Source organism: Oreochromis aureus, linkage group 19, assembly GCF_013358895.1.
Source record: "Oreochromis aureus strain Israel breed Guangdong linkage group 19, ZZ_aureus, whole genome shotgun sequence".
Lineage (NCBI taxonomy): Eukaryota > Metazoa > Chordata > Actinopteri > Cichliformes > Cichlidae > Oreochromis > Oreochromis aureus.
This window is the reverse complement of record NC_052960.1, coordinates 15957129-15983124: the sequence shown is the minus strand read 5'-3', so window position 1 is coordinate 15983124 and position 25996 is coordinate 15957129. Positions and strand designations below refer to the sequence as shown.

Sequence of the window (25996 nt, the reverse complement as noted above, 5' to 3'; positions counted from 1 at the left end):
AGTGGAAGGCAGCCGAGGGCCTGATATATTAATGCTGGTTTAAAACCTGTGTTGGGACAAATCTGAATAATCATCTATTCATGCTAAGGCCTGTTTCGTATTCAGCGTGGAAATAAAACAACGCTGACCCCGTATTCCGCTTCCTGTGAAATGTCAGAGGCAGGGGCGACACCTCGGAGAGTTTAGCAGTGAATTGTTCTCGCTCGGGGTATAAATACACTTCTGAGATCAGAAGAAGATGTTCTCGTGCAGAGGCGTAACTGAGGATCTCCTTGTAATGAAAGTCTCATTTTAGTTCAAAGCCGAACAAATGCTCTGCCAATCAACCGCACGCAGGCATGGCTCAGAATCTTCCTCCTTATTTAAGGACGCCAGAGAAAGCCCAAAACAACAGCGTTTCAAAAACATTCTGCCTTGTCTCCTGAGTCACCTTGGATCTGTTTGGCTGAACAAAACCATTTTTTATGACTTTACTTACACAAATTGATGTTTCATAGCAAACCATTTGTCATTTCAAACACACACCGGGAAAACAAAAGCCTTCTGAAATGCGTCAACGCCACAAAAATATATTAAATGCTAGAAAATCTGCTCTCGCCTCTTTTCCCACAGTAAGGTATTCTTTCTAAAGCAAGCAAAAGGGAGCATAGTGTACAGTAGGAAAGAGTTCAGTCTTTAAGTCACTGAGGACAGGGCCTCAGAGTATAATGTCAGCCAGAGCCTTCCTCATTGTGTATTCTCATTGGGTGACCTGCAGTCATCATCAAAATTCACCAGGGCCTGACGTGGCTCCGTCGCTCTGCAGATAAGAGTCTGCCAGCCACACTGAAGATGTATTAACGTCAGAGGAGAAAAATATATATCTTGCCATTTTAAACTGTGGATGGCTTTTTACTTTCTTCCTCTTTCTGCCATCCCTCCTTCTTTCCAACGCCATAGAAAAGTAATTAATCTGCAACAGAGACACGGACTGGCGGCTTTGCCTTGTGGATGGCAAAACGGGACTGATTTTTAATAAACGAAAAAGTTAATAAGGAGCAAGCCATTTAAAATTCCATTATCAGGGCGAAGTGTGTGTTTTCATGAGGAGCATAACCATCACCTTTGGTCTGGCCTCCAGAAGGCAAATGGCCAAAACTGCTGAGCGGTTTGAACTTATAAAATGCTGTCTGGGTTACTGAGTAGCCAAGTACCACAGTGTATAATGTTTAGTTGTGTGTAAAGTGAGTGCTTCATTACAGAGGGCCAAATAGACATTATGCTTTCACGTGCCTGTATAGAGACTTACAATCTATCTGTGGTGGTAGAGGAGGTTGCAAACACACGTGTGCAAGCAAAAGGAGGCAAACCAATGCTTGAATTAATTATTAATATGAATACTTACTGCTGAAAAATTTTGAAGCACGAACTGGTTATCTCATTTATCAACAAACTCCAGCTGAGCGACGTTGAACTGCAGCTGGTAGTCCTTGCTCTGCTTAGTGTAGTGGCAGCTCATGAACCAATTCTCCACCAGCTGCAGGTTTTGGTTGGAGTAACCCTCGAGCTCACAGCATAGGAAAGGAAGGGCTATCTTCACCAGCTTCAACACGAGAAGGTGGATTTGAACAAGAGAAAAAAAATCAATCAAAAGATTCCGAGAATGTGGAGAAAACTCTGTGCACAAAGGGCAAGCTTGACATTCAACACCAGATGCCTGTGATCGTTAGGCCCTTAGGTGGCACTGCATTAGAAACATGGAAATCACTGCCTGAAATCACAGTTTTCTGTGCCACCCAAAAATGTAGGTTAAAGCTCTATCAAGCAAAAAAGAAGCCACAAAAGCTGCATCTCAGATGGAAATACAAGCTTGCACATCTGGAAAGCTACCATCAATCCTGAGCTGTAAATACAGGTTTTAAAGCAGCAACATGCTCATATCCAGGTGGCTTTCTCAGGAAAGAGCTTGCATATTTCAGCAAGACAATGCTAAACCACACCAATTATAACAGCATGGCTTTGTAGTAGAAGAGTACAAGTTGCTGAACTGGCCAGCCTATAGTCCAGACCTTCCCACAAGTGAAATGTTTGTCACATTATAAAAAGAAAACTATGACAACAAAGATCAAGGTCAGTGGACCATCTAGAATGCTACATCAGACATCAGACAAATTTGGGACAACACTGCTCTCCTAAAAGTCCACCAACTGGTCTCCTGAGTTCATTTATTGTTGTTAAATGAGAAGGAGACGCTACACAGCGATAAACATGGGACTGTCTCTTTTTTCTTAAAATGGTACATTTTCACATAATCATTTGATAAAATATCGTTTTATGAAATTTGCAAATCACTGCATTCTGCTTTTATTTAAATTCCACAGAGCATCCTAACTTTTTGGGATCTGGGTTGTTATAAAGCAGTAAAGCGTACGCGCACACCACACTTCGGAGTTACACTGTATGATGTGAAACAGTTAAGACCGAGCAGCTCGTGCTCAGTGCGACTTTCTGCCAGGGTCAGTCTGTCACCGTGTCTCTGTGTCTCCAACAGGCCTGCCTGGTGTTGGCCGTCATGCCCCTCTGCCTCCACAGACATCCAACACCCACACATAAACAAGAAGCACACACACTGCACACACACGTACACACCCCCAGCCAACTGCCCATGACATGAACACTACCGCAGGCTCACTGGGCGCCACTTAAAGGCTCCCACTTTGAAACTGACACTCCACTTGGCAGTGGCGCCAAACAAAAGAGTTTCTGTGTGTGTGTGTGTGTGTGTTTGAGACTTTGTGCCTGTGCATGTGGTGAAATTTTTTCAACAAAGCCACACTTTGCATTCCTCCAACTTCTTCTTTCCTTAGTCTTCCTTGTTCTTGCCGTGCATGAAACCTTTCCTGTTCGCATCCCTATAAATTCCGACGTCTATTTTTGAAGTCGTACACCACTTCGCCCTCAGGCACGACCTTTCCGCCCTCCTTAAACGTGTGTGTGTGTGTGTGTGTGTGTGTGTGTGTGTGTGTGTGTGTGTGTGTGAGACTGTGCGCACGCGTGTAAACGTGTCAGCCTGGAAAGGTAAGGAGGCACAGCATGATGACACAGTTAAATGTAGCATGTCACCACATTCATGGCAGATTATCAGGCATACTTTTAGAGCCAGCGTCTTCCGGCAAATGCAAAATAGAAAAACAGAAAAAAACAAAACAAGGACGCTTCACCCTTAGGGTTAATGTAATAATAGGAACTGTATGACAGCAAAACCAAATTAGGACGTCTCATCAGGACTGGTTGTATAATGTTAGAAGTGGCTGTAGCAGTAGACTGCAAGACAGGTGATTCTTTTCCTGGTAAAGCATGTTGTTCTATTTTTGTTGAATCGAATCTCCAAAGCAAAGTCTGAGAAAAGTCTAAGAAAGATATGTATGTAAATATAATAAATATATATTATATATAAAACTAAAGTGAGAAATCCATTTTCATCAAGGTCAGATTCCTTACCCCTCTTCCCCTCGCCCCTTACTGCTAACTATAACTTTACCAGGCCTTTCATTTTTAGTGTTTTTGATACATGAAAGTTAGATTTGTCAAGGTTCTGGGTCACAGACCCAGCGTTTGTGTTTTGACTTTTGATTCTGGTTTATTTAATATTCTGTTCCTCGTATTTCGTTATTATAGTTGTGATCTCTGTTTGTAGCCTGAGGTCTTAGTTTGTTATCTAGCCTTTAGGTTTCCTGTTATCATTCCTCTCTGTGTTCCCCGTCCTCTTGTGTCTAGTTTCCTGTGTTGTTGTAGCTCCCTGCGTAGTCTCTCTCTCTCTCTCCCTCTCTTTCTTGTCCCTTGCTCTCTCACTCTCTGTCTTTTGGTCATGTCTGTATGTGATTCTTAGGTTCTAGTTTGGCTACTGCTTGCTTCCATGTCTTCTATCCCCTGTAGTATAAAGCTCATGTGTCCTTGTCCAAGTCTCAGTGCTCTTGTCACTTCCTGTTTTATTCTGATAGTCACTTGTCCTGTGTGCAACATGTTCGGTTTTGCTTTGCCTGTCTCGTCAGTTAGATTATGTTCAGTTCTGTTCCCACCTGTGGTTCATTCCCTCGTTTGTCCTTGTGTGTGTAAATAATGTCTGCATCTCCCTCTTTTTGTTGTTTGGATTTCTAGTATATGCCCAGTTTTAACCTGTAATTCCAGTAATAAAGTTGCGTTTTGAGTTCCAGTTCTGTCTCCGAGAGTCCTGCATTTTGGGTCCTTTCCTGCCTGCTTCCCACAGTGTAATGACAGATATAGCTTCCATGCCCGTATAGTGAAGCCAGCATCGGCGTACTTTAAGTGTGCATTTTTTTTCTAACTCCTTTGGTCGCAAAAAGACCTCTGCTTACATAGAAGTAGCCTGCAGGACGATGACTCTCTCCTCCTGTGACGTCAGTGAACACTTTCCTGGCCAGTTTATGGGTTCAGTAATCGCTAATAAAGTAACATGTAGTTCATTTTGTAAATTAGGGTCATTACTCAAGTCAGAAAGGTGCTCATGCAGGACAATCACAGTGACGTCATAGTGGCTAGGCCCATCTTGCCTCAAGGAAGCAGAAAGGCACACTATCAGCAGCTGGGAATGCCTTTTAGTCTTGGGATCTGTCAGAGATCATAAGCTAATGAGGATGCCACCAAATAGTGAATAATGAAATAATGACATGCAAAAATATTTATTAAGGCTGCAGTTTAAGTCTGAGATGATTACTCGGCTGTCTATCAGTGATAAAATAATAATAATATTTACATATACAAAGGTTTGGAAAAGTAATGTAAATGATGATGAGGACATTTTGCTGCCAAAGCTAATTGAAACACTGCTATATTTTCATCACAGAAAATTGCCATGATAATAACCCTGTGTGATTGCAAAGCAGACTTTAGCCCTGAAAAGTAATCATTAAAACTGTCAAGTTACACATATTTGAAATTTCATCTTTGGTTTCTCTCTCCTTCTAATTAGCTTTAAAGATTTGATTTTCATGTTAAATCCGGCTCCTTGTTTCTACTAACACTGTAAATGACATGGATTTGTCTCCAGGTGACTATACATTTCCTGAAAAAAACGTGAGAGCGAAACGAAGGTAAAATGACATGACACACTGGGTCACGTGAGAGAGGAGCTCTGTTTTGTGTGGTTGGTAAACCGTGAGTGCGGGCACCCTCCCAGACTTACTCCTGATGGGCATGATGAGCTGGGGGATGACAGGCAGGATCTTGGGGCCTCCGCGGTCCAGCATGTCATGGATTCCCTGGCGGGCGAAGAGTTCATACGGAAAAGCAGTCTCAGTTAAACCATCAAAGAACAGTGGCAGGTAGTGGTGGTAGTCCAGTGTCTCGACGTCCACCTGAGGACAGAAACACACATTTATATCACAGGCAACATTAGCTCCCTATTAATCTTACTACTAAACTTACTAAAAATACTTAATCTTAAGCTTGTCTCATTAAAGCTTTGGGTGTGTAACAGAAGGTTATAAATGTAAAAGCTCAGATTTTGAAATTTAAGTCAAATTTAAGTCAAGACTTTAACTAAGCCACTCCAAAACCTTCATTTTGTTTTGTTTTTTAGCCATTCAGAGATGGACTTGCTAATGTGTTTCTAATCATTGTGCTGCTGCATAATTGAAGTGTGCCTGAACTTCAGGGAACAAACTGACAGATGAACATTGTCCTTCAGGATTTTCTGGTACAGAGCAGAATTCAGGGATCCATCAGTTATAGCAGGTTGTCATGGACCCACACTATCACTGTTAGGATGCCTGGGTCGTTGACCCAGGGCTTTTGAGTTTATTATATTATTTATCATTTCTAGTCTTTGGGTTTCTTAGAGTTCTGTCTTATGGTTTATGTCTCTGTGTTCTATAGTTGCTCTGTCTCCCCTGTCGGCTGTATCCCTTGTTAAGTTTATGCGTCTCTGTGTTATGTTTCCTGTTTTACTTTGAAAGTCCGTGTTTCATGTTAGTGTATCTGGTTTTGCTTTCCTTGTCTCGTTAGTCCTGATTTGCCCCAGCTGTGTTTCCCTCCTGTTGCCCATTCCCTGATTGCTCCCTCTATGTATTTAAGCCCTGTGTTTCAGTTTGTCATTGTCGCGATCTACTCTTATCTACCCTTAACTTGCTGTGTGTTTTGTCTACGTAAGTGTATTTTGTATTCTTAGTTTTGTTACACTTTTGGGTTCAGCATTAAAGCTGTTTTGAGTTCACGTCTGTCTCCGTAGTCTGCACTTTGGGTCCTCTTCCTGTCTGCACACAGCCTACACTTAACAGAAGATCGCGACCATGACAAACTGAAACACAGGGCTTAAATACATAGAGGGAGCAATCAGGGAATGGGCAACAGGAGGGAAACACAGCTGGGGCAAATCAGGACTAACGAGACAAGGAAAGCAAAACCAGATACACTAATATGAAACACGGACTTTCAAAGTAAAACAGGAAACATAACACAGAGACGCAAACTTAACAAGGGGATACAGCCGACAGGGGAGACAGAGCAACTATAGAACACAGAGACATAAACCATAAGACAGAACTCTAAGAAACCCAAAGACTAGAAATGATAAATAATATAATAAACTCAAAAGCCCTGGGTCAACCACCCAGGCATCCTAACAATCACACCAATGTTCTTTGGACTGATGAGACAAATGTTGAATTTTATTTGTAAATGCTGCATCCTGTTTGCGATGGAACGGCCTCATGGATGCCATTTTTTCCCAGTGTCGTTCTTATTGCTGAATTGTGAACTCTGACCTAATTGAGGCAAGTGAACCTTGCATGTCTTTAGATGTTGTTCTGGGTTCTTTTGTCACCTCCTGGATGTGTTGCTGATACACTCTTGGAATAATTTTGGTAGCTTGGCCACTCCTGGGAAGCTTCACCACTGTCCAAGTTTTCTCTATTTGGGGACAATGGCTGTCACCGCAATTCACTGGAATCCCAAAGCCTTAGAAATGTCTTTGAAACCCTTTCCAGACTGATCATGCCAATGATTTTGTTTCTCAGCTCTTTCATTAGATGGTGGTTAGACGCTTCTTGTTGAGATCTTTTAGTCTTAGGGACAGTTGTCAGCCCTGCATGTGGCTGACAACTGTCAGACCTGTGGCTCAGCTTTCTATGAGTTGAATTAGTTTTCACATAAGATCAGGAAGATTTATATTCTTTTCACTTAATAAACGAATCATAATTTAACACGTATTTTTATTTATTTGTCTTATCTTTGAAATTGTTTGATGACCTGAAACATGTAAGTGCAACCAAAACCGCTTATCCTTGTCAGGGCTAAATGTGATCAATATGGAAAAAAAAGAAATCAGGAAGGGGACAAATACTTTATCACAGCATTGTTATATTCTGGATTACTCCCCTAAACATAAAAAAGAGTAGTGTGTGTTAAATGTGAAAGAGGTCCTGATTAAGTTTCAGGATTCGGTGAGCTGGTGAATGTGTTGCTTACAGCCATGAGGCCCCCTCTCATTCTTTGCCCTTTCTCTTTGTTTGTCCTTGGCTCTGCACAAAACTAGGGCTAAATCTCCTCTTGCCCTCATTTATAACCCTCGCAGTGAACACATACACTCACCTACACACTCTCTCACACACACACACACACACACACACACACACACACACACTGCTAGGGGACAGCTGTTCAGAAGATCATGACACCACAGCATGTGGCGTCCTGTGGGGGCTGACATGTTAACACCTGTTTACACCATTTACAGGACAGACAGAGAGACGTGCAGAAACACAATCAGGTGGTAGATGAAGACATTTGTCCGGCTACAGGCTGCTGGCAGACTTTCATGTTGTTCAGTTGTGTGTGTGTCTATTGCGTGACACGTGAAAGTGAAGTCTTTCATGTGCGAGAAGCTATTGGGCCGGAGCCACTCAGGCACAATGAACTCGAATGCACAGGTGAAATCTCACATCTAACCGTGGCTCACACAGCATGTGCATGTATACCGAGGTACCGAGTGTGTATCAATATATGCTTTAGTGCACAGGCAAAAAAAGGCTATAAGAATTACAATAAGGTCACCTTCTCAAAATGACATATCTCTCCCAACTCCAAAGTACTGAAATAATTTTTAAGTGACCACGTGTATGTTCACATGAATTCTTGTGCCAATGTGCTCAATGCTATTCACTTTACCTGTCAGTGGCTTTAATGTTGTTGATGATTGGTGTGTACAGATGCACCCTACTGGGCCACGCTGCTCTGTGCTGAAATGTCACCCAGGCAGTGACACTGTGTGCTTTTAAGTCCCTCGCCCTCGCCCCACTGCCGGTCAGAGCCGAGACTTCAAAGCAGGGCTGACCGCCCCTACCTCGCTCAAGCTGCCAATCCTCCCCGACGCACAGCTAACTGCACCCCCCGGGTAAACACAGAGATGGAGGAGGACAGACTAAAGATGGAGACAGGGCAAAGATGGCGACAGAGACAGAAAGCTTGCGCTGTTAGCGCAGAGAGAGACAAGGCTGATTGCTTTGAGGCAATTTGCCGGCCAACCTTGACCTTTCCCCGCGCTTGGTCAAGATCATCACCGTGAGTCAGGCTGACTGGAGAGAAGAACAAAAGCAAACACGAGCCCAGAGAGCAGGGGTGGACAGGGGATGAGAGGGTGAGGAGAAGCGAGATGACACTACATCACCGCGCGGCTCACTAGCCAGTGGCAGTCAGTGGTACACAGGGACACGTCATGCCATAAGCAGCTTTTCTGGACGAGGCTACAGAAATAACACAAACAGCAGACACAATAAAACACTATCACAAAACCCCTTTTTAACCAGTACACTTGGCCTTGTAGAAGCAACTTTAAAAATCCTTAACTATTAACACTGGACATAGCAGGCAGTGAATTTCCCCATGTATTATTTAAATACTGCTACATTAGAAACAATGCTAGACACAAAGTAGGATATTTCATTCAGCTGTAAATGAGATAAATTGAATGATTATTATGGAATTAAATAACATAAAAAGGGAGGAAAAACACCCTAATTTGAGTAAATGGAAAAGTATAATACAGAAATACAACCTATAGAAAAAAATACCCACAAAATGCAATTAGTATAAATGTAAAAAGATGTGAACGCTACACCAAAATGTGAAAACTTATCTGATATCTTTCCCCCCTAGCTTCAAATTATGCTTTAACATAATATGCGACTTTTTAAAATGAATTCTTACTTGTAGAAACAAAAAAAATGACACACAGGAGAGCAAAAAGTCAAAGTAATACCTGGGGCTAACAGAAAGTGGCACACGCAGTTTTACTTTTCACTGTTAGCACATTATCTGCTCTCACACGACTACGTTGTGAACCTGCGATGTTGCGTGAATAATTACCTGAAGCATTAATTTGCTGCTGTTGTGAACTCTGATGCTCATAATCAAAATCACATAAACAAGCACTTAGGGACTGACTGAAGATTCCAGTTAGCACCGGCAGAGTGAGGACAATCAGCAAACACTCCTGCAAGCTCGCACTGTTTCACATAAACACATACATTCCCGGGGAATCTTAATCAGACACTGTGCTGAGCGCTAACTCTTGCATCCGCTATTGATTGTCCGCCCAGGTTTGTTTGTCTTTGGGTGCCTGAGGGAATCCCCCCGGAGTCTGGGGAGTCAATGAGAGTGGAGCACAGAAAGACTATCAGCCCAGCAGCAGCAATTAGCCCTGGGACTCAGACCTGCGTGTCTCCTCTGGTCAGCGCTGCAACGGCAGACAGACAACAACAGGAGCAGGCCAGCCTCTGCTCATTAAACAGCGGTATCAGAGGCCCCTGACAGCCGCAGGAGACCAGGAGGAACAGAAAACAGCAGGTTGCCACTTTAAATACATAATACCTGGACGCCATTTGGTGTGAGGTGTGTGAATACATGTGTGGGTGCCCGTACTCATGTACGTGCGACTCCATATGAAGCCCGGGAGTGTGCACAGACGTGATAAGCTGCAGTTTTTCAGTGGCGGTGTGTATTATTTCTGATACACACTCTGAGGACATAAAGGCTATAGAGGGAGTGTGAAAGTGACACGGAGAATGGCGGGGTTGTTTTGGGGGGTTTGAACCTGAGGTAAGTGCCGTGGACTATGTCACATGTGATCTGATGTAACAAACACGCTGACACTTCCCATTATATCGACTGTTAGCTTGTGGGTCCAAGGTTTTGTGGGAGGGGGCAGGAGTCGCTGTGTGTTTGAAAGTCAGTTGGTAATAAACTTACATTTCCAAAAGAGCAGCAGCAGACATCTAATCAAAATAAAGTAGCTGATCAAATCCTGGCCTGGTGACGCACTGGTGTTGTACCTGCACTTTCAACTGAACTTTTGCACTGAAACAAAAAAAACGCTGTCATCTTATCTTGCTGTCTTAGTGAAGCCTGCCTCATAGAACAGGCACGAAACAGGCTGCAGTGCAGCTGTTTGACAGTGATGCTATTTTAATTGATGATGCCATAATGACTTGACCTGGATTCTGCCTCCTGTTAACACAAGTACAGGTTGCTGTATTTAGATGAGCTGGCAGATGAGCTGCTGTCAATTATTTCAGCTTTAAGAGGAGAACAGGTTTCCTATTGGAGCCGCTAACACTGTGAGTCATTCACCGCACAGTCACTGTAGCCAAACAAGCATCCATTAGTTCTGCTGTAAATGTATTACACAAGACCAAAAAAGAATGCAGAGCTCACACATGACAGAAAAAAAAAAAACAGTGTGCGTGCATCTAAAAGATAGGCTCAGGAGAGAAATACACCCTAGAAGAGCTATAAGTTATGAGGGATGCAGGAGGCAGGTGTGAACCAACCGGCACTAAAAATAACCACACAGCACAACAGTGTAGTCTGGGCTCCACCACGTAATTAACTAACCAAACACTGACTGTACATTGTGTGTTGGTCATGTTTTCATTTTTCCTCTATAACCTGTGTTGTCCAGCAGCTTTAGCAAGCAGGATCATGATCTGTTGAGCCAAACACACTTGCCTTGCTCTATAAACTCTCTATAAACTCTTCTCAGTCAATTTCTTTTTTTATTCATATTAATAAACAGATAGTGTACCGATGCCAAAGTTGACAGACGGGGAGGGTCAGATTAGCAAGAGAAAAGAAAAAGATGATGATGATGAAAGAGATGAAAAACTGGGGGAAAGATAGAAAAGATAGAAAATAAGAGAAAAAGCACAAATAAAGTCAGATTCTGTTTCATTTTTTATATGCATGCATTCTTCTTTGGTAGATGTCAGATTACAGCACAGTCAGTCTGCAGCCACATCATCATGACTGAGCAAATTTTCTTAAATTTTCTTAAATGAGATTTAAAAAAGGAAATTAAATTTGTTGCAGAGCTCAGTGTATCTGAGTGTGTGCAGAAACATTTATCTCCTGATTGATATTTTGTTAAGAAGTCTTGTTGCTATGATCATAGTAAGCTGTGAATAAATTTGATATCCTCTGTGTCTTTTTGCAGCAATATAACACATATTACATATTTACAAACCTTGCTAAGCATACTGAGGATGGCTCAGGATACCATGCTGTTTGTCAGGTTTTGTCAGTTTTTGTGGTGAACAATCCCAAATGCAAACTCTTGGGCAGATGAAAACAACCTTTTATTGAAAGCAAAACAAAATCCATTCACATGTCATGCAGTGCAGGACTGCCAGGAAACACAGGAAGCTCAGAAACAGGACTCGGTACACAGCATGAAATTAAGGCAAGCTCAGGAAATAAATGCACAAGAGGTAATAAGGGCAAAGGGGAGACACCTGGGAAGTACATACAGCTGAACTAAATCTGAATAATGAGACACAGGAAGCAAAAGCACAGACACATGTCTATCAAAATAACACAGGATGTAACTAATGGCCAGTGCCATCCTCTATGCCAGGGGTGTCCAACTCCAGGCCTCAAGGGCTGGTGCCCTGCAGGTTTTAGATATCACCCTGTGTAAACACACCTGAATCAAATGATTAGTTTATTACCAGGCCCTTGGAGAACTTCAAGACATGTTGAGGAGGTAATTTAGTCATTTAAATCAGCTGTGTTGGATCAAGGACACATCTAAAACCTGCAGGACACTGGCCCTTGAGGCCTGGACACCCCTGCTCTATGCCGTTGCATGCTGGAGCAGCAGGTTGAGGGTCGCAGATGCCAACAGACTCAGTAAACTGATCCACAAGACCAGTCATGTTGTGGAGATGGAGCTGGACTGTCATGGTTTGCCGGGGCAAGCTGTGTGGAGTGAAGAATAACGGACCCAAACGCAGGCACTGGCTGAGATGTGAGGAGGGAGCTTTATTGACGTGTGGTGAAAATACAGACAGCAACGGAGGTGACGAGGACAAAAACTAAGACAAACCTAGACTGGGAAAAAACTAGCAAACGAAAATGAAACCTAAGCTCACGGGAAGAAACACAGGATGACGCCAGGGTGAGACACGGAGTGACACAGGGAGGTAGCACAGACGGACTGACAATGAGCATAGGTAAACACACATTATATATACATACGGAGGGGAATGAGGAATGCAAAAGAGGACGGAGGCACAGCTGATTCTAATTGACCAGACGAGACAAGGGACGCAGACCTTGAAAGTAAAACAGGAAACACAGAACACAGGGGAGCCACATAACAAAACCTAGAACTAGAACTCAAGAAATACTAAAAGACTAAGGAGCTAGACAGGTAGACACCGTGAGAAAGAAACCAAAACCAAAAAGTCCAAAACATTAAAAAACACTGGGTCACCGACCCAGAACCATGACATGGACTCCCTTAAAGTGGAGTCGGAGAGGTGGATGTTGTTCAAGATAAGGACACCTCCCACCCACTCTATGACGTGCTGGCCAAACACAGGAGCAGGTTAGGTGAATGACTGAGATTACCCATAATGCACCACTGAATGGCACAGGAAATCATTCCTGCCTGTACAACTCCTTCATCTAATGATCAGTACACAATGCAATAGTTCCACCCGTTTGCACATCCTCTACAGTGAAAATAACAAATAACCAGGTTTTACAGTTTACAGATTAGAGTAAAATGTCAGTCATAAATAGTTAATCTCTGTAATATTCGGGATATTTATAATTGAGCTATTTGTATATATTAGAGCCATTTCTTATATTTTGTAACTCTGTTACTCTTCTTATTGTCTTGGAGCAACTGTAACCATATAATTTCCTTAGGGATTAATAAAGTATTCTGCTTCTCATTCTGATAAACAGCAAACACTAACAGGGTGATTAACTGTACAGAGGGAACACAGGAGAGGCATTATAAACCAACAGAAGAAATACGGTAAGTGGAACAGAAGCACTGAGAACACAATAGGCAAACTAAGAATCAAACTGCAGACGATTAATAATCACTAGAACTTAGGAGTCCAAATATGCAAAATGCATATTTGGGTAAAAAAACCCAGGATAATGACAATATTACACTAACACTGGGCATTAATGCGATGTGATTGTAGTAATACATCAGCGCTCCCTGTCATTGATATTTCTTTAACCAGAAGCCCTAGAAATTCTCCACCACTTACTTTTTCCTTTTAAAACACAATTTAACACTAATAACATAACAATAAAAAAATGACCTTTTTTACCCAGCAAAATAATAGTAACTATTATACGTAAAATGGAGTATGTATATTCAGAGTTTTCTCTAGTGAGCAAGCAGATGCCGTGCTGAGCAGAGGCACTGAGTACATTTTTATTAGACCAAAATTTCAGCCACTAAGTTGGCTAATACCTGCTGCTTTAATGCATCAAACCAGCTCATAAAAATATAAAGAAGTTTAGAAAAGGAATAAAGAACCAGGCAAATCTTGTGACTTAGCACTGTTTTACCTATTTATTTGACATGTCCATCCACTTAATGTCTATTAATTACTGAATATGATCTTTATATGATTCTGTTTATTTTTTTATCAGTGGAAATCAACTCAAAGCGTCTTGGTCTTCCTAAGAAGGTCTGCTGCTCTCCAACAATTAGGATTATTGCTAAGGCTAATCTCTCTTTCTTGACCTTTATCTCGTCATAGGGGTTTGGCTTCCTAGATTATCAAATAATAGGTACATAAAGCATTGGATTAAATTCAGGGGGCGCATTTCCCAGAAATCCCAGTCATTGTTTAAATCCCCCCCTAGTGTGGAGGCCGAGGTTTTTTTATGAGGATCAGATGAATCTGCCATGACACAAGTCAATAAGTAGGAAAGGTCAGTTCACCATCAACATGACACATACTGTGTGGATAGCAAAATCACTCGTACTACTATAAATGCATAAACTGTAAAGTCGATACTAACATTAATGGTTGGGCAGAGATGCTCAGCATGTTTAGTTCGAGATTCATCTTATATAAAAAAACATGAATTCAGCTTTCAATTTTTTTCCACACACAGAGAACAAAGATAACAATACACATAGGAAAATCGTGCCTGAACAGATGTGTGCAAACGTTTTTTTCTGTAGAGGTTGCTGAGTTAGCCAAATCCTGAGAAATAACAGCTGGTGCCCACCTGACTGTAGGTTGCTGCTAACTTTGTCTCTTAAAATGCCACTGAAGCACTTTTGTACATCCAGCTTCCTGTTCTCTGCGAAAGTGTTAACACATGTTGATGTCTCCTCATTAACTAAATTAACACAGTGGCAGCAAAATAAGTTCTGGCTCTGACATAAATATTGTCTTTTATTTTGAAGAAAACTGTGTTTGGGTGGATGCTGCACCTCTTACACACAGCTTTTTTTTGGTCTTTTTTTAAAAAAAAATAAGCTGTTATAGCAGCACCTCTCCAACATTTCAGAAACTGTCGTGAGCGCACAGCACAGACAGGTAATAATTTATTCATACTAATCCAAGCTTGTTTCCAACTGTGCCACAGGTGCACAGCACACCTGTGGCCACAATGTTTCCAAAAATCAGTCGGTATGCTGCGTGAGCTCACTGTGAATATGAGACGGGGGGGAAAAAAATTAAAGGGAAAAGGATGAGAATATTTTGACTTTCTTGGAGGTCACAATAAGAGGAGCAAGACTGGAATAGGCAAACCATAAGTGAGGGAAAGAGGAGTGAGTCACTCTCGCTATCTCCCCTGACAGCTGTTTCCATCTAACAAGCATGCAAGTATGCTCAATTCAAAGCACTAGTAGCCGAGTGCATGGTGTCAATTGAAATGATACCTAACACAGGCTGGATGAGACAATTTCGTGGCTTCAAAGATAGTTCAAAACCGGGACATAGTGAGTTATGAATTTTATGTGAACCAACCGCTCTCTCTCTCACACACACACACACACACACACACACACATACACATACATAAAAACATGCATACAAATACATGCTGAGATGAAAAGAACTTTATTTAGGTACGCAGTCGTGCCGGCAGTCTTAAATGGGGTGTTGAGGATTAAAAGCAGGAGGCTGTTATTAGTGTAACAAACGTTAGCCAGGCGAGCCGAAGGAGCGACCCTGTAAGACAGTGTTTCCATTGAGAATCTGTTTCTATTAACACTGTTGTTAAAGGTGACGAATATTCACGGTAGATGTTACAAGCTGCAAACTGTTGGAGCGTTTCCATTTTTCCCGATAAAGTCTTCATCGCACGGTGAGAGAAAACTCAAATGAATGTTTTAGCTCACATAACGTGTCATTTGAGTATGTAGCAAAAAATGGGAGGAAAGAAATGCTGCAGGCTTTTCTAAAACAGGCATATTTGCACAAACTGTCATCGTGAAAATCATTACAAAGTTTGTGCTTCTACAGTTTTTTTGTGTGTTTACATAAGAAACAAAGAATAAATTTGGCTCGTTCTCGCACTCCCACTGAGAGCCTATCACAATTATTCCTCTCCAAACGAGAAAGGAAGTAAACCAATTAATTTGCCACATACATTTCAAACTTGCCAGCAGAAAGCTGGTAATATCCTCCGGTGGATGTGTTTACCAATTTCAATCAGCTCATGCCGTTTGTGTTGAACAAAACATACACTGCTGCCTCTGCTAGCTGCACTCGAGCTGCCAAAATATATCAGGCACTGTACGACTGCAGCGGATGACAAAATGTAAACAGAGTGACGCAAGGGCTGATGGAGGAGTGGAGGGGATTGAGAGCAGTAATGTTAGAAGAAGCTGAGAAAACGGTGCGGAAGCTGCTCCAGTTTTAAAGGTGAGGCAGCTAAATAAAGCTCGGATTAGGACTCCGCTCGGTGTGCGGGACCCTCTGCCACTGCGATGGAAGTAGGCCAGAAAAGTGGAGAAAAGCTGGAGGGATTCAGGAGTCCGTGACAGGAGTCGTGGAACAAAATAAATGTGATCAAAGGTTTCGTTCGAGTAATATAAGTCCAGACCTACACGTACGCTTGCATGTGAGGTACAGATATTTAAAACAATCTAGCGGTGTGACCGTTCCTGCATCTTGTCTAGCAGAGCCACAGCGTCTGCTTTTAGCTTCCAGTGATTACAGCTCAGCAGCCGAGCTTGACAACACACGGGCAGAGTGTAATCAAGTCGGAGAGAGCGAGGTGTAATCAGCATTTCGCCTCCAATCAGCCCCAAAATCACTGTCTCTAATCTGCAGCCAGCCATTGATGGGTTTGATTGATAGGATGGATTTGTTATCTGGCTGTGGGGGTCTGCAGGGAGCAGAACAACAAGCAAGAGACACAGTCAGCTTATCAGCTATTGCTACATTTGTTACCGCTCCCCTTGTTGAGCAAGCAGAGCTTTTCCTCACAGGCTACAACTGCAGTTCTCCTCTCGTTTATCATACAGAAGAATTAAATGTGGACACTTCAAAGTACTTCCACACACAAGGGTCCCCGGGGGCATGTGTTTTCTCCCTGTTTAAAATGGAAAAGGCCTATCCATCACTGGCTGTTTGTGACGGAAACAGAAACCACAGCGAGTATTTCTCCTTGTGTGTGCGTCTGCGCGTATGACTTTGCAAGTGCATGTGGGGTATGCATGCATTAATTGCTCACGCATAAGTGTATGTGTCTGTGATTTGTACGTGTCAGAAGCCTTGGAAAGATATGGGGACAGATCCATACTTTTTCTGCAACCAAATACCATGACTGCAGCATCTACTGTCTGCAGTTTTGATAAATCTCGCTCCTCTGCCTCAAACTACACAGACGAATCCTCACAAATGTTCAAACAAATATGCTCATTTTCAATGAGCATGTGATGAATGAGCTCCATTGATTTTGTGCACAAAGCCAAAACAATAGAGACCAAGACGAATGCTTGGCCTGTTTAAGATAACAAGGGAGCTTTACCAGGTTGAGCAACAGTCTTTCAGTGCGTTTCAAGAAAAACAGTCAACAAAGACTGGATAAAAACAACTAAACCGGTAGTTTACATATGTGAATGTGACCTTGACTCTCTGTTGCCAAGATGGTCAATTGTCTCATATAGTGAACAAGTAGGAAAAATTAATCAAAAAAATAATCTTTTGTATGTTTATACCGGTTTATACTGGATTTGGCTTTCATTTTATTAACCTTCAAGTGAGCAAGAAGGGTCATTTGTGATATTTAAATGTCCCATTGTGATATTTTTAACTGTTGCAATAATGTTTCTTTCCTATTTGGGCTCACCTATAGTCTAGGAAGGATGATCTGATATCGTCGTGTTGGTGTTGTTCCCAGATCATCATGAAAATGTTGTTCCAGGTTCAACATTGCAAGTGACCAATCACATTGTTGTGACGTAATGGCGCCAAGCCATTCGTGCATTTATGGAATTCCAATGTTGCAAGGACAATATCAATTGTGCTTACCGTTTATTAAAGTGTTAGGGTTAGGGTTAGGATTAGGGTCAGGGTCCGCTGATCGGTGGACAGAGGCGGTTTCTCGCAGCTTAAGTACAGTTTTTTGTTTTACGGCGGTTTTTCCCGAAGTCGCAAAAGTATGACGTCACAACATTCTGATTGGTCACTTGTAATGTTGATCCTGGAACAACATTTAGTATGATGATCTGGGAACAACACCAACACGACGATATCAGATCGTGCTCTAGGAAATATTTGGTTTTTTTGTTTGTTTGTTTTAGGTTAATAGGCTTTTATTTTATTGCAATCTATAATTTGTTGGCAATTATCCCATAATTAAGCATCTTATTTTGACAGTGACAACCCACCTGCAGGGAGTCCACAATCCAGTATACGCCTAGTGCCAGACGGAAAAACAAAAAAATGGGGGAGGTCTGCATCAGGATGGGCACAAAGATGATTTGTGGATGTAGTGAAGGAGGATAGGTAGAGAGTTAGTGTGACAGAGGAGGATGCTAGGGTCAGGGTCAGGGTGAGATGGAGGCAGATTAGCCACTGTGGCGACCCCTAATGGGAGATACTGAAAGAAAAAGGTTTTGCCTGTTGCATTTTTCTGTTTTTTTTTTTTAGTGATTCTATAAAAAGTATTTAAAATATTACACATCTACAAGATGTTTGTTTAGATTTAGTTTTAAATAGAATTAGAGAAGTAACAAAGGAGGAAAAAAACAATCTGTGATGCATTCAGTGTAATTTGTTGTTGATCAAAATATTACTGATCACCAGTTGGTGTTAAAATGGTGCTTGCATAATGTAATACATAATTTACTCAGGAATACCTCATGCTTAGCAAGACGTAACAGACAACTTTAACAGACAAGTTTATTTGTATAGCACCAAATCACCACAACAGGCACGTGAAGGCCCTTTTTGCTTCAAGATAAAGACAGAACTACTAGACAGTAAAGACAGTAATGGGTCATTCCATCTCAAATCATCGTGGGAAATCACCACATGCGATTTTATGGTTCCTTTTATGGTTGTATATGTTACATTTCTTGCAGCTTTCATTCTGGTGGCTATCATCCCAGCTGCCTGGCCCCTGCTTGCCTGTGGCAGGTGTGGCTTTAGGGTTTGGTTAGGGTGGGGTTAGGACTAATGGATGGTTTTAAAAGTGTGATGATTTGAAATGGAATAAACCTACTACAGTCTTAAAGAGAACACATCAACAATGAGATGATCTCCTACGAGCACTACTAGGTGCTTACAGTGGGAGGAAAAACTCCCTTTTAACAGGAAGAAACCTCCATCAGGACCAGGCTCAGAGAGAGACAGCTATCTGCACTAACCTGTTGAGAGGTTGGTGCTAGGAGAAAAGAAAAGGGAGAGCATAAGGAGACTATGAAAAAAACAAAACAATTTAATGACATGCAGCAGTGGTATACCCGTATAAACACCTGGGGAGCAAAAAGAGGTGCATGCTCAGTGCCCATAGCAGCCACAGTCCTAACATTATAAGTCTAATCTTAAGCGTAGAGTGTCTGTACTCTGAATCCAAACTGGAAATTGGTTCCACGAGAGAGGTGGCAGATAGGAAACTCAAAATTTGGAAACTGTATGAACCACAATTAAGCCTGCAGTCTGAGAGTGAAGTGCACTACAGAATAATATGTTATGGGACCCTTCATAATAAAATATGATGGGACCTGATTATTCAAGTCTTGTATGGGAAGAGAAGAATTTTCAATAAAGTTATAGACTTAACAGAGAGTCAATATACACCACCGTTTCAGTATACCAATATAATACCAACACCTTTATCTGAAGACATTATTTTGTGTATTTTGTAGTCTCTTTTTGCATAAAACTAATTTGAAATAATAATTAGCCACATTAGAACATTTTAAAATATCTTCCATAGATAGAGGAAGCAGTACAGTTACAACAGACACAAAATAACCTTGAAAAAAAGGATTTCTGCACAAAATATAATGAAGTTATAAATGACCCAAATAGCTTGGTTGATTGAGGGCTAACTAGGCCCACCAATTCCTTTTAAAACCCAGCTTTCACTTCCACCACATTTACATTTTGGTGTTGAATAAACGTCTTTCTACAGAGAGAATAGATTCATGTTCAGTATTGGCCTGAGCTGTTCATTAGACTGCACTACATGGAGTAAAGTCTGTGAGCTAGTTTCAGCTGGCAGCTTGAGCTGCACGGCATGATACACATGTAACATGCCTCACTATCCTTATGTCATGTACCGAACACATCTTCACAATTATGCATCATATTTAAGCTGCAAAACATCTCACATCCAATCAGAAGGAAGCTGCCCTCTACCAACACAGCATCAATTACTTATCACTCTTCATTTTTAGATGCATCATATCAGTGGGGGGTGATGGCCTTGGGGTGTAGACATATATAGACTTTAAATCATTTCAAACTTGACTTGTCTGACTGATCTGCACATTATCACGTGTAATGCCTTAAATCAGGCAAAAGAGAGATCGGCACAGAGGTCGATTTCTGTCTATGTCACGTGTAAAATGGAACTGTTGGCTAAAAGATGTTAAATAATATCTTTGAAACAGTCACCAAAGTGCAAAATAGGTCATCTAAATAGACCTTGGAGAGAAATTGTGTGATCAAGAGAATATCCTGGGGAGTGCTTGCCTAATTTAAAGTTCCAAGTTCTGCTAAGACACCTTGAACCAGGCACCCAGTCAAAGTTTCAAAGCCACAAACACCAATGGCTGTCATATCCATGACTAACCCAAAAAATAATTAAAAGACTGCATTTTAAAATTTTCGATTCAACAAGTGAACCTCACTCTGAGCTTGTGCGTCAAGTGTACTGAGCCAGTAATGCTCACCCTGAGCTACCAAGGAGCATCGGTAGCAGCAGGCAGTGTGCTTTTCAAGCCGAGCTGCTGCAGCAGCAGCAGTCACGGCAGCAGTGACAGAGAGTGTCTGTCAAGGCTCTGTCCGGCTCCTAATGGGATGTTCTTGTTGTTGCCAGCGGATAACTCTCATCCTGTGTTCTGGACTAGAGATCAAAGAGGGCCTGGACTCCGCAGAGCTCTTGAGGCTGCAAGGATGGAGAGGACAGGAACAGACGACAGAGTAAAAAGGGTCAGTAAAGGGTAAAAAACAAGAAACAATGAAAGGAACAAAGCACAAAAACAGGTAAGGACCAAAGCAAGGAAGAAAGAATTGATGAATAAAAAGAGAGAAAAAAGAGAAAATAAAAATCGTGTCCCTTTGTTCACCCTCACAGGCAGATTATAGCCCATTCTTTTATTTTTTTTGCTTCTATCAAGGTGAGGGGAAAGAGACGAGGAAGAAAAAAAGATGAAAGGCAGCTATAAAAGTCAAGTGGGACTGTGGTGTTTTATTTAAACCTAATCCAGGAAAGCTGGGAGATTGATAAGGCTGTGGGCAGTAGCCCAATGTTGGGACTGCACAAGACAGCATCACTTAGAACGTGTTTGTCCGGCAGGATCAACACTTCTTACTTTTCGAGAGTCAGCCCTGCAAAAAAGAGTCATGACTCCACAAATGTGGCATACTTGCTGGGTCAGTAAACGTTAACGTGGAGAAGTGAGGCGTCTTCACATTCAAAGCTGACCAGGGTTTTACCATGTGAGCACATGGCTGCCCTTTTTGTCACGGTTCAGCAGTGATGTCAGCGCAAAGCTCTTTGTCAGGTGACATAGAATCAACCTTTTGAGTTATGAGTGGCAGCCAGCTGCAGAGGTGATGGTCCAGAAATCAGAACATGGTCGCGTGCGGTGACAATCAAGAGTGGGAAAAAAAAGGCATCTTGATGGGCGGCCAGCAAAAGAGAAAAAAGCCCTACTTACAGCGTTACACACTGAAAGAGACACACACACAAACACACAGTTCGTCATCCACCTGCAGGGAGAAAGATGTCTTTCCCCAGTGCTGATGATAGCATCTTCAGCCCTGCAGTTCAACACAGTCACTCAAGACCTTTGACAGAAGGACTGAATTCAAAGAAAAGGATTGTTTCAGAGAGATTAATGCTCTCTACATGCAGGGCTTTACGAGTGGGATGAAAGGAAGCTTTTGAAATAGAGCAATGCACCAGTACACATGGAATTGTTGCTGCTACTGCTGCAAGATTCATGTTTTGGGACAGCCTGACCATTATCTTTTAATAATCATATCAATAACTAAATGGAAAGCAATGCCCAGCACTACTGAAAGGACAGAATTTTCTTCCACTCTTGCAAGCTTTCATAACAAAAGAAAATATCAAAGACAAAGAAGTTGGAAGCTAAAGACATTTAAAAAAGAACTATATTGCCCACCTTATCCAGCTGCAGTTTAAGCGAGAGATTATAGCTGCGGACACAACAGATGAGTAGCCATTGCTGTTATAATTTTTAAAGTATAGATGGAATGAATGATTTCAACCAGACTTATAATTATGCCTGAAGTTTGCAAAGTGAACTGTCTCTGCAAAAAAGTCACGGAGGTCACAAAAAAGCCTCAGACATGCTGGTACCATCTGATGATGAAATTCAGGCCTCTCAGACCTAAGCAAACCCTTTCATAACAGAGGACAAAGAAACTATAACACCTGCAAAAGATACTCTGATCAACAACAGCAACCCAAATCCCCACACAGAGACACAACTACAAGAATACATAAAAGAGCATTAACATTTTAGTTAAGATCTATTTATTGAGGGAATCTCAAACAAGATTAAATCTTGTTAGCAGAATCATTTTTTCAGGGAGAGCTTTGCTCTTTTCAGCAAGGCCAGGCAAAAATACCCTGCACACTATGAGTATTTCAAAGTTGATACTGATACCAAGAAAACACTTTATACTCAGCACCATTTATGATACCACAGGGTGGAAAAAAGAACCAAAAAAATGTATAAAATAATATAAAGACTAAAATATTATAAACAATAAGATTAATTAATAACACTTTTCAAGTTGCCTGATATAATGCAATAAATACATATTTTTAGGATGTCTGAGGTAGTGCTGTGCTTCTGCTTACATTTATTTATATTTTTGTTGCTAATCAAATCAAGTTGCTAAGAGAGGCTGCTATTGTTTCCATCCAGTTAATGTAACACCTTTTAAACACAAATAACTTTGACGTTAACACCATCTATTAATATTACAGATGGGCAGAACTGATATTATTTGCTTCCTTGGTTCCCACATTAACATTATTGTTTTATTATTAACTACAGCTGCTAGCTGCTACCTTGACGATAACAGACGACTGATGTGGCTAATTGCTAATAGTTGAACATATCATGTTCAAGAGTGTGCTGGCTAGGGTAACATCTAAGATAACTGTATAATACATCACTGTTGCTCAAACAGGAGTTTTAGTTTTACTGATCTCTCGAAATTCCTCTTATAATGTTGTGAATGTTAAACTACTTGAGCTATTAGTGAGGAGAGGTGTAGGATGGCACTGTTGGTTTCTTTGGTGAATGAGTGTCTAATCCCATATTAATTTTTAGTAACTGTCAGTTCCTAAGTATCAATTTGTTTGACAACCCTACTTTCTACATATATTATCGCAGTGACTGAGACTTAAAATAATAGAACAGATCAACTGTTCTGCCCAGACACAGTTATTTGGTGAGTTATTAAATAAAAAAATATAAAATAAATATAGAAGACAAAAGAAAAGGCAACATCCTACAACAATGCACCTTTAAAAATTTGCAGAAACCGTTTATATGAATGAGGAAATGTTTTTCAAAAACTCTTACAGCACTTATGACAACATTTAAGAAAACAGGGTATGGTAGCTGGGAAGAATTTAAAGCAAAGGATTAGTATAGCATTATAGTACACCTAGAGATGGGTACTGAAAATTTAGCAATTCTGATTCCTTATCATTATTACTTATCAATTCGATTCCTTATCTCAGTGGGTTCTCGTTGGCTCTGCTTTGAGAGTCACTACCATCACTAAGCAGCATATCAGAGACATTACATTTGTGCAAATTAATTGCATGCTGTGTGGTAAATGTGCATGTTGGAGGTATTTCCCCTCTTTGTTGTGATCAACATTAGAGTCATTACTATAAAAAGACACGTATTACACATATTACATAGAACATTATAAACTTATAGGCTACAGTCCCACACACCAACACAAATCCCTAACCTAACGAGGACACAAAGATCCTTCTCTTATTGTTTAGGTATGAACACAAAGCACCACACAACACAAAGGAAAGATGAAAGCACAAATAGACACAGGGATTCTACTTTAGAAACATGAACAGGTAGAAACAGAAGCTGCAGAATGACTACTCATCCATCTGCTACCGGTTGAAGTTCAGGGTCTGGCTGATGGGCTGGGGTCAGCATTCACTCAGATTTAACATCACTCTGCGTTCTTGGCTAGCTTAGCGTTAGCATGTGGAGATGCTTACAAAGAGTGGAAGCTGTGTTAGCAGCAAAATACGGTTGTTTCTGTCCTGGATGTGTTTTGGTCTTAACCAACGCACTCTTGTCCTTTTGTGCAATAAAAATAAAAGTAATGAAGTAATGTTCACATCCACACTGCAGACCAGCATTCTAACTGAAATTAGCTGATTGTAGCACAAGTGCAAGTCGAACCGATATGCGGAATCGATACGCAACCAGGAACTGAACTAGTGGGAAACGGTTCTCTACAAGTACTGGTTCTCATTTCACACCCCAACTCCTGGCCTGGGAGATAAAACTAAGAAGACTGACATAACATGTGGATCTTCTTCATGCTGTTTCGTAAAACACTCACTTGTCCAAAAAATAAAATACAAAGAAAACTACTTGCAATGTCATAAAATCTCTTTTCATCACTGCAAGCTCAAAAATACAGGCATGTACACACACAGCTGGAGAATGTGAAGATTTTTTGTTTCTGGGAATGAAACAGTGGACAAATATATTCTACAGTCTGTAGAAGACAGTGAAGAGTCACAGTAGGGGAACCATTATAGCCAGTGGAGGGTGGCACTACAATGGATGGATAGAATAAAGATATATGTACTTGAAAAGACAAAAGCCTTTTTTCAATTTAATGTTTGCTTGGATGTAAGAAAAATAGCTGTTGCCCGGAGATGGTGTACAGGGATTACGCTTGTTCAAACATCCCCAGCACACACACGCACACACCCATCTCGCTCCTACATGCATGCATGCACATACAACCACAAATGTATTTGTTATTTGGAAGAAGAAGAGAGTGTGGGGAGCAGAAACAGTGCAGTGAAGCAGATGTAATTACAAAAGGCAATACAAGCGGTGCGTCCCCAAGTCTCTCTGACCCACATGGAGGAAGTAAGTCAGAGCTTATCAGTTTGCCACAGAATGAGGAAATCTTCTAGCAGGGGTGGGTGAGTGCTCCCTGCTCTTTTCAGAAGTGACACATTGGGAAGATGATGGTAGTGGTGGTGGTGGAGAGGATAGCAAATAAGGAAATGGTCCCTCCTTTCATTCCTGATAGGAGACAATCTCTATTTTATGCCAATTTTGCTCCGAGAAAAGTGATACGAAGCTGATAAACAACACCGGTCATACTGTGACATCAGGCACAGACAGGTTTAGACAGGTTTTGAGTTTCAATAGTACTGCAAAAAAATTAGTGCTTCTTTTGCTTGTGTTCTGCGGTTTTTGGTGTGAGGTACATCTGTGTGTGTGTTGGAGAGCATCATTTCTGCAGGAGTTGTCAGATGACAAAATGAACAGCTAGGAGATGAAGATTGGTATGCTTCTGACAGGTTTATTGTTAAAAAAAAAACAATAACAAAAAAAAAAACACGTAGGTGCAACCTGCTCGGTCTGGATGGTGCCCTGCAGCTACAAGCACACGCTTCCAATTGTATGCAAAAAGCAGATGCCATCCATACACTTGGTCTCCCACAGCTACTTTCTACCTTTATTCTAATCTTCGGTATGCAGCAGAGGGGAAGATGATGAGAACAATTTTGCAGAGATTCAATCAATTTTGGTTTAAATTCTGCTCATCAATCCTTGTTCTTACTGCGATTTGGTTGTCACTCTTGGCACATTATTTTCTTGCTAGAAATTAAACTCAAATAACCTGCATATGCTGCCCTAAACTTTAATAAAGCACAAATAGCAAGGATGTTTTTTTTCCATGTTTGGTTAAAATATTCAGAAATAGTCTTTTGGAGA

General features: G+C 41.3%; 1 protein-coding gene across 4 annotated transcripts in view; it reads right to left on the bottom strand.

Moving 5' to 3' along the window:
* pacrg (PARK2 co-regulated) overlaps window positions 1–25996 on the bottom strand; it is a 149318-nt gene that overhangs the window by 61825 nt on the left and 61497 nt on the right. For 3 of the 4 annotated variants that reach the window (XR_005609281.1, XM_031748766.2, XM_039602940.1), the window contains exon 3: window positions 5183–5354. Coding sequence is in view for 3 of the 4 variants with exons in the window: in XM_031748766.2 (XP_031604626.1) it covers window positions 5183–5354 (172 nt within the window). In the remaining variant the exon portion in view is untranslated. The remainder of the gene's footprint in view (window positions 1–5182; window positions 5355–25996) is intronic. The other variant, XM_031748767.2, reaches the window with a different exon arrangement.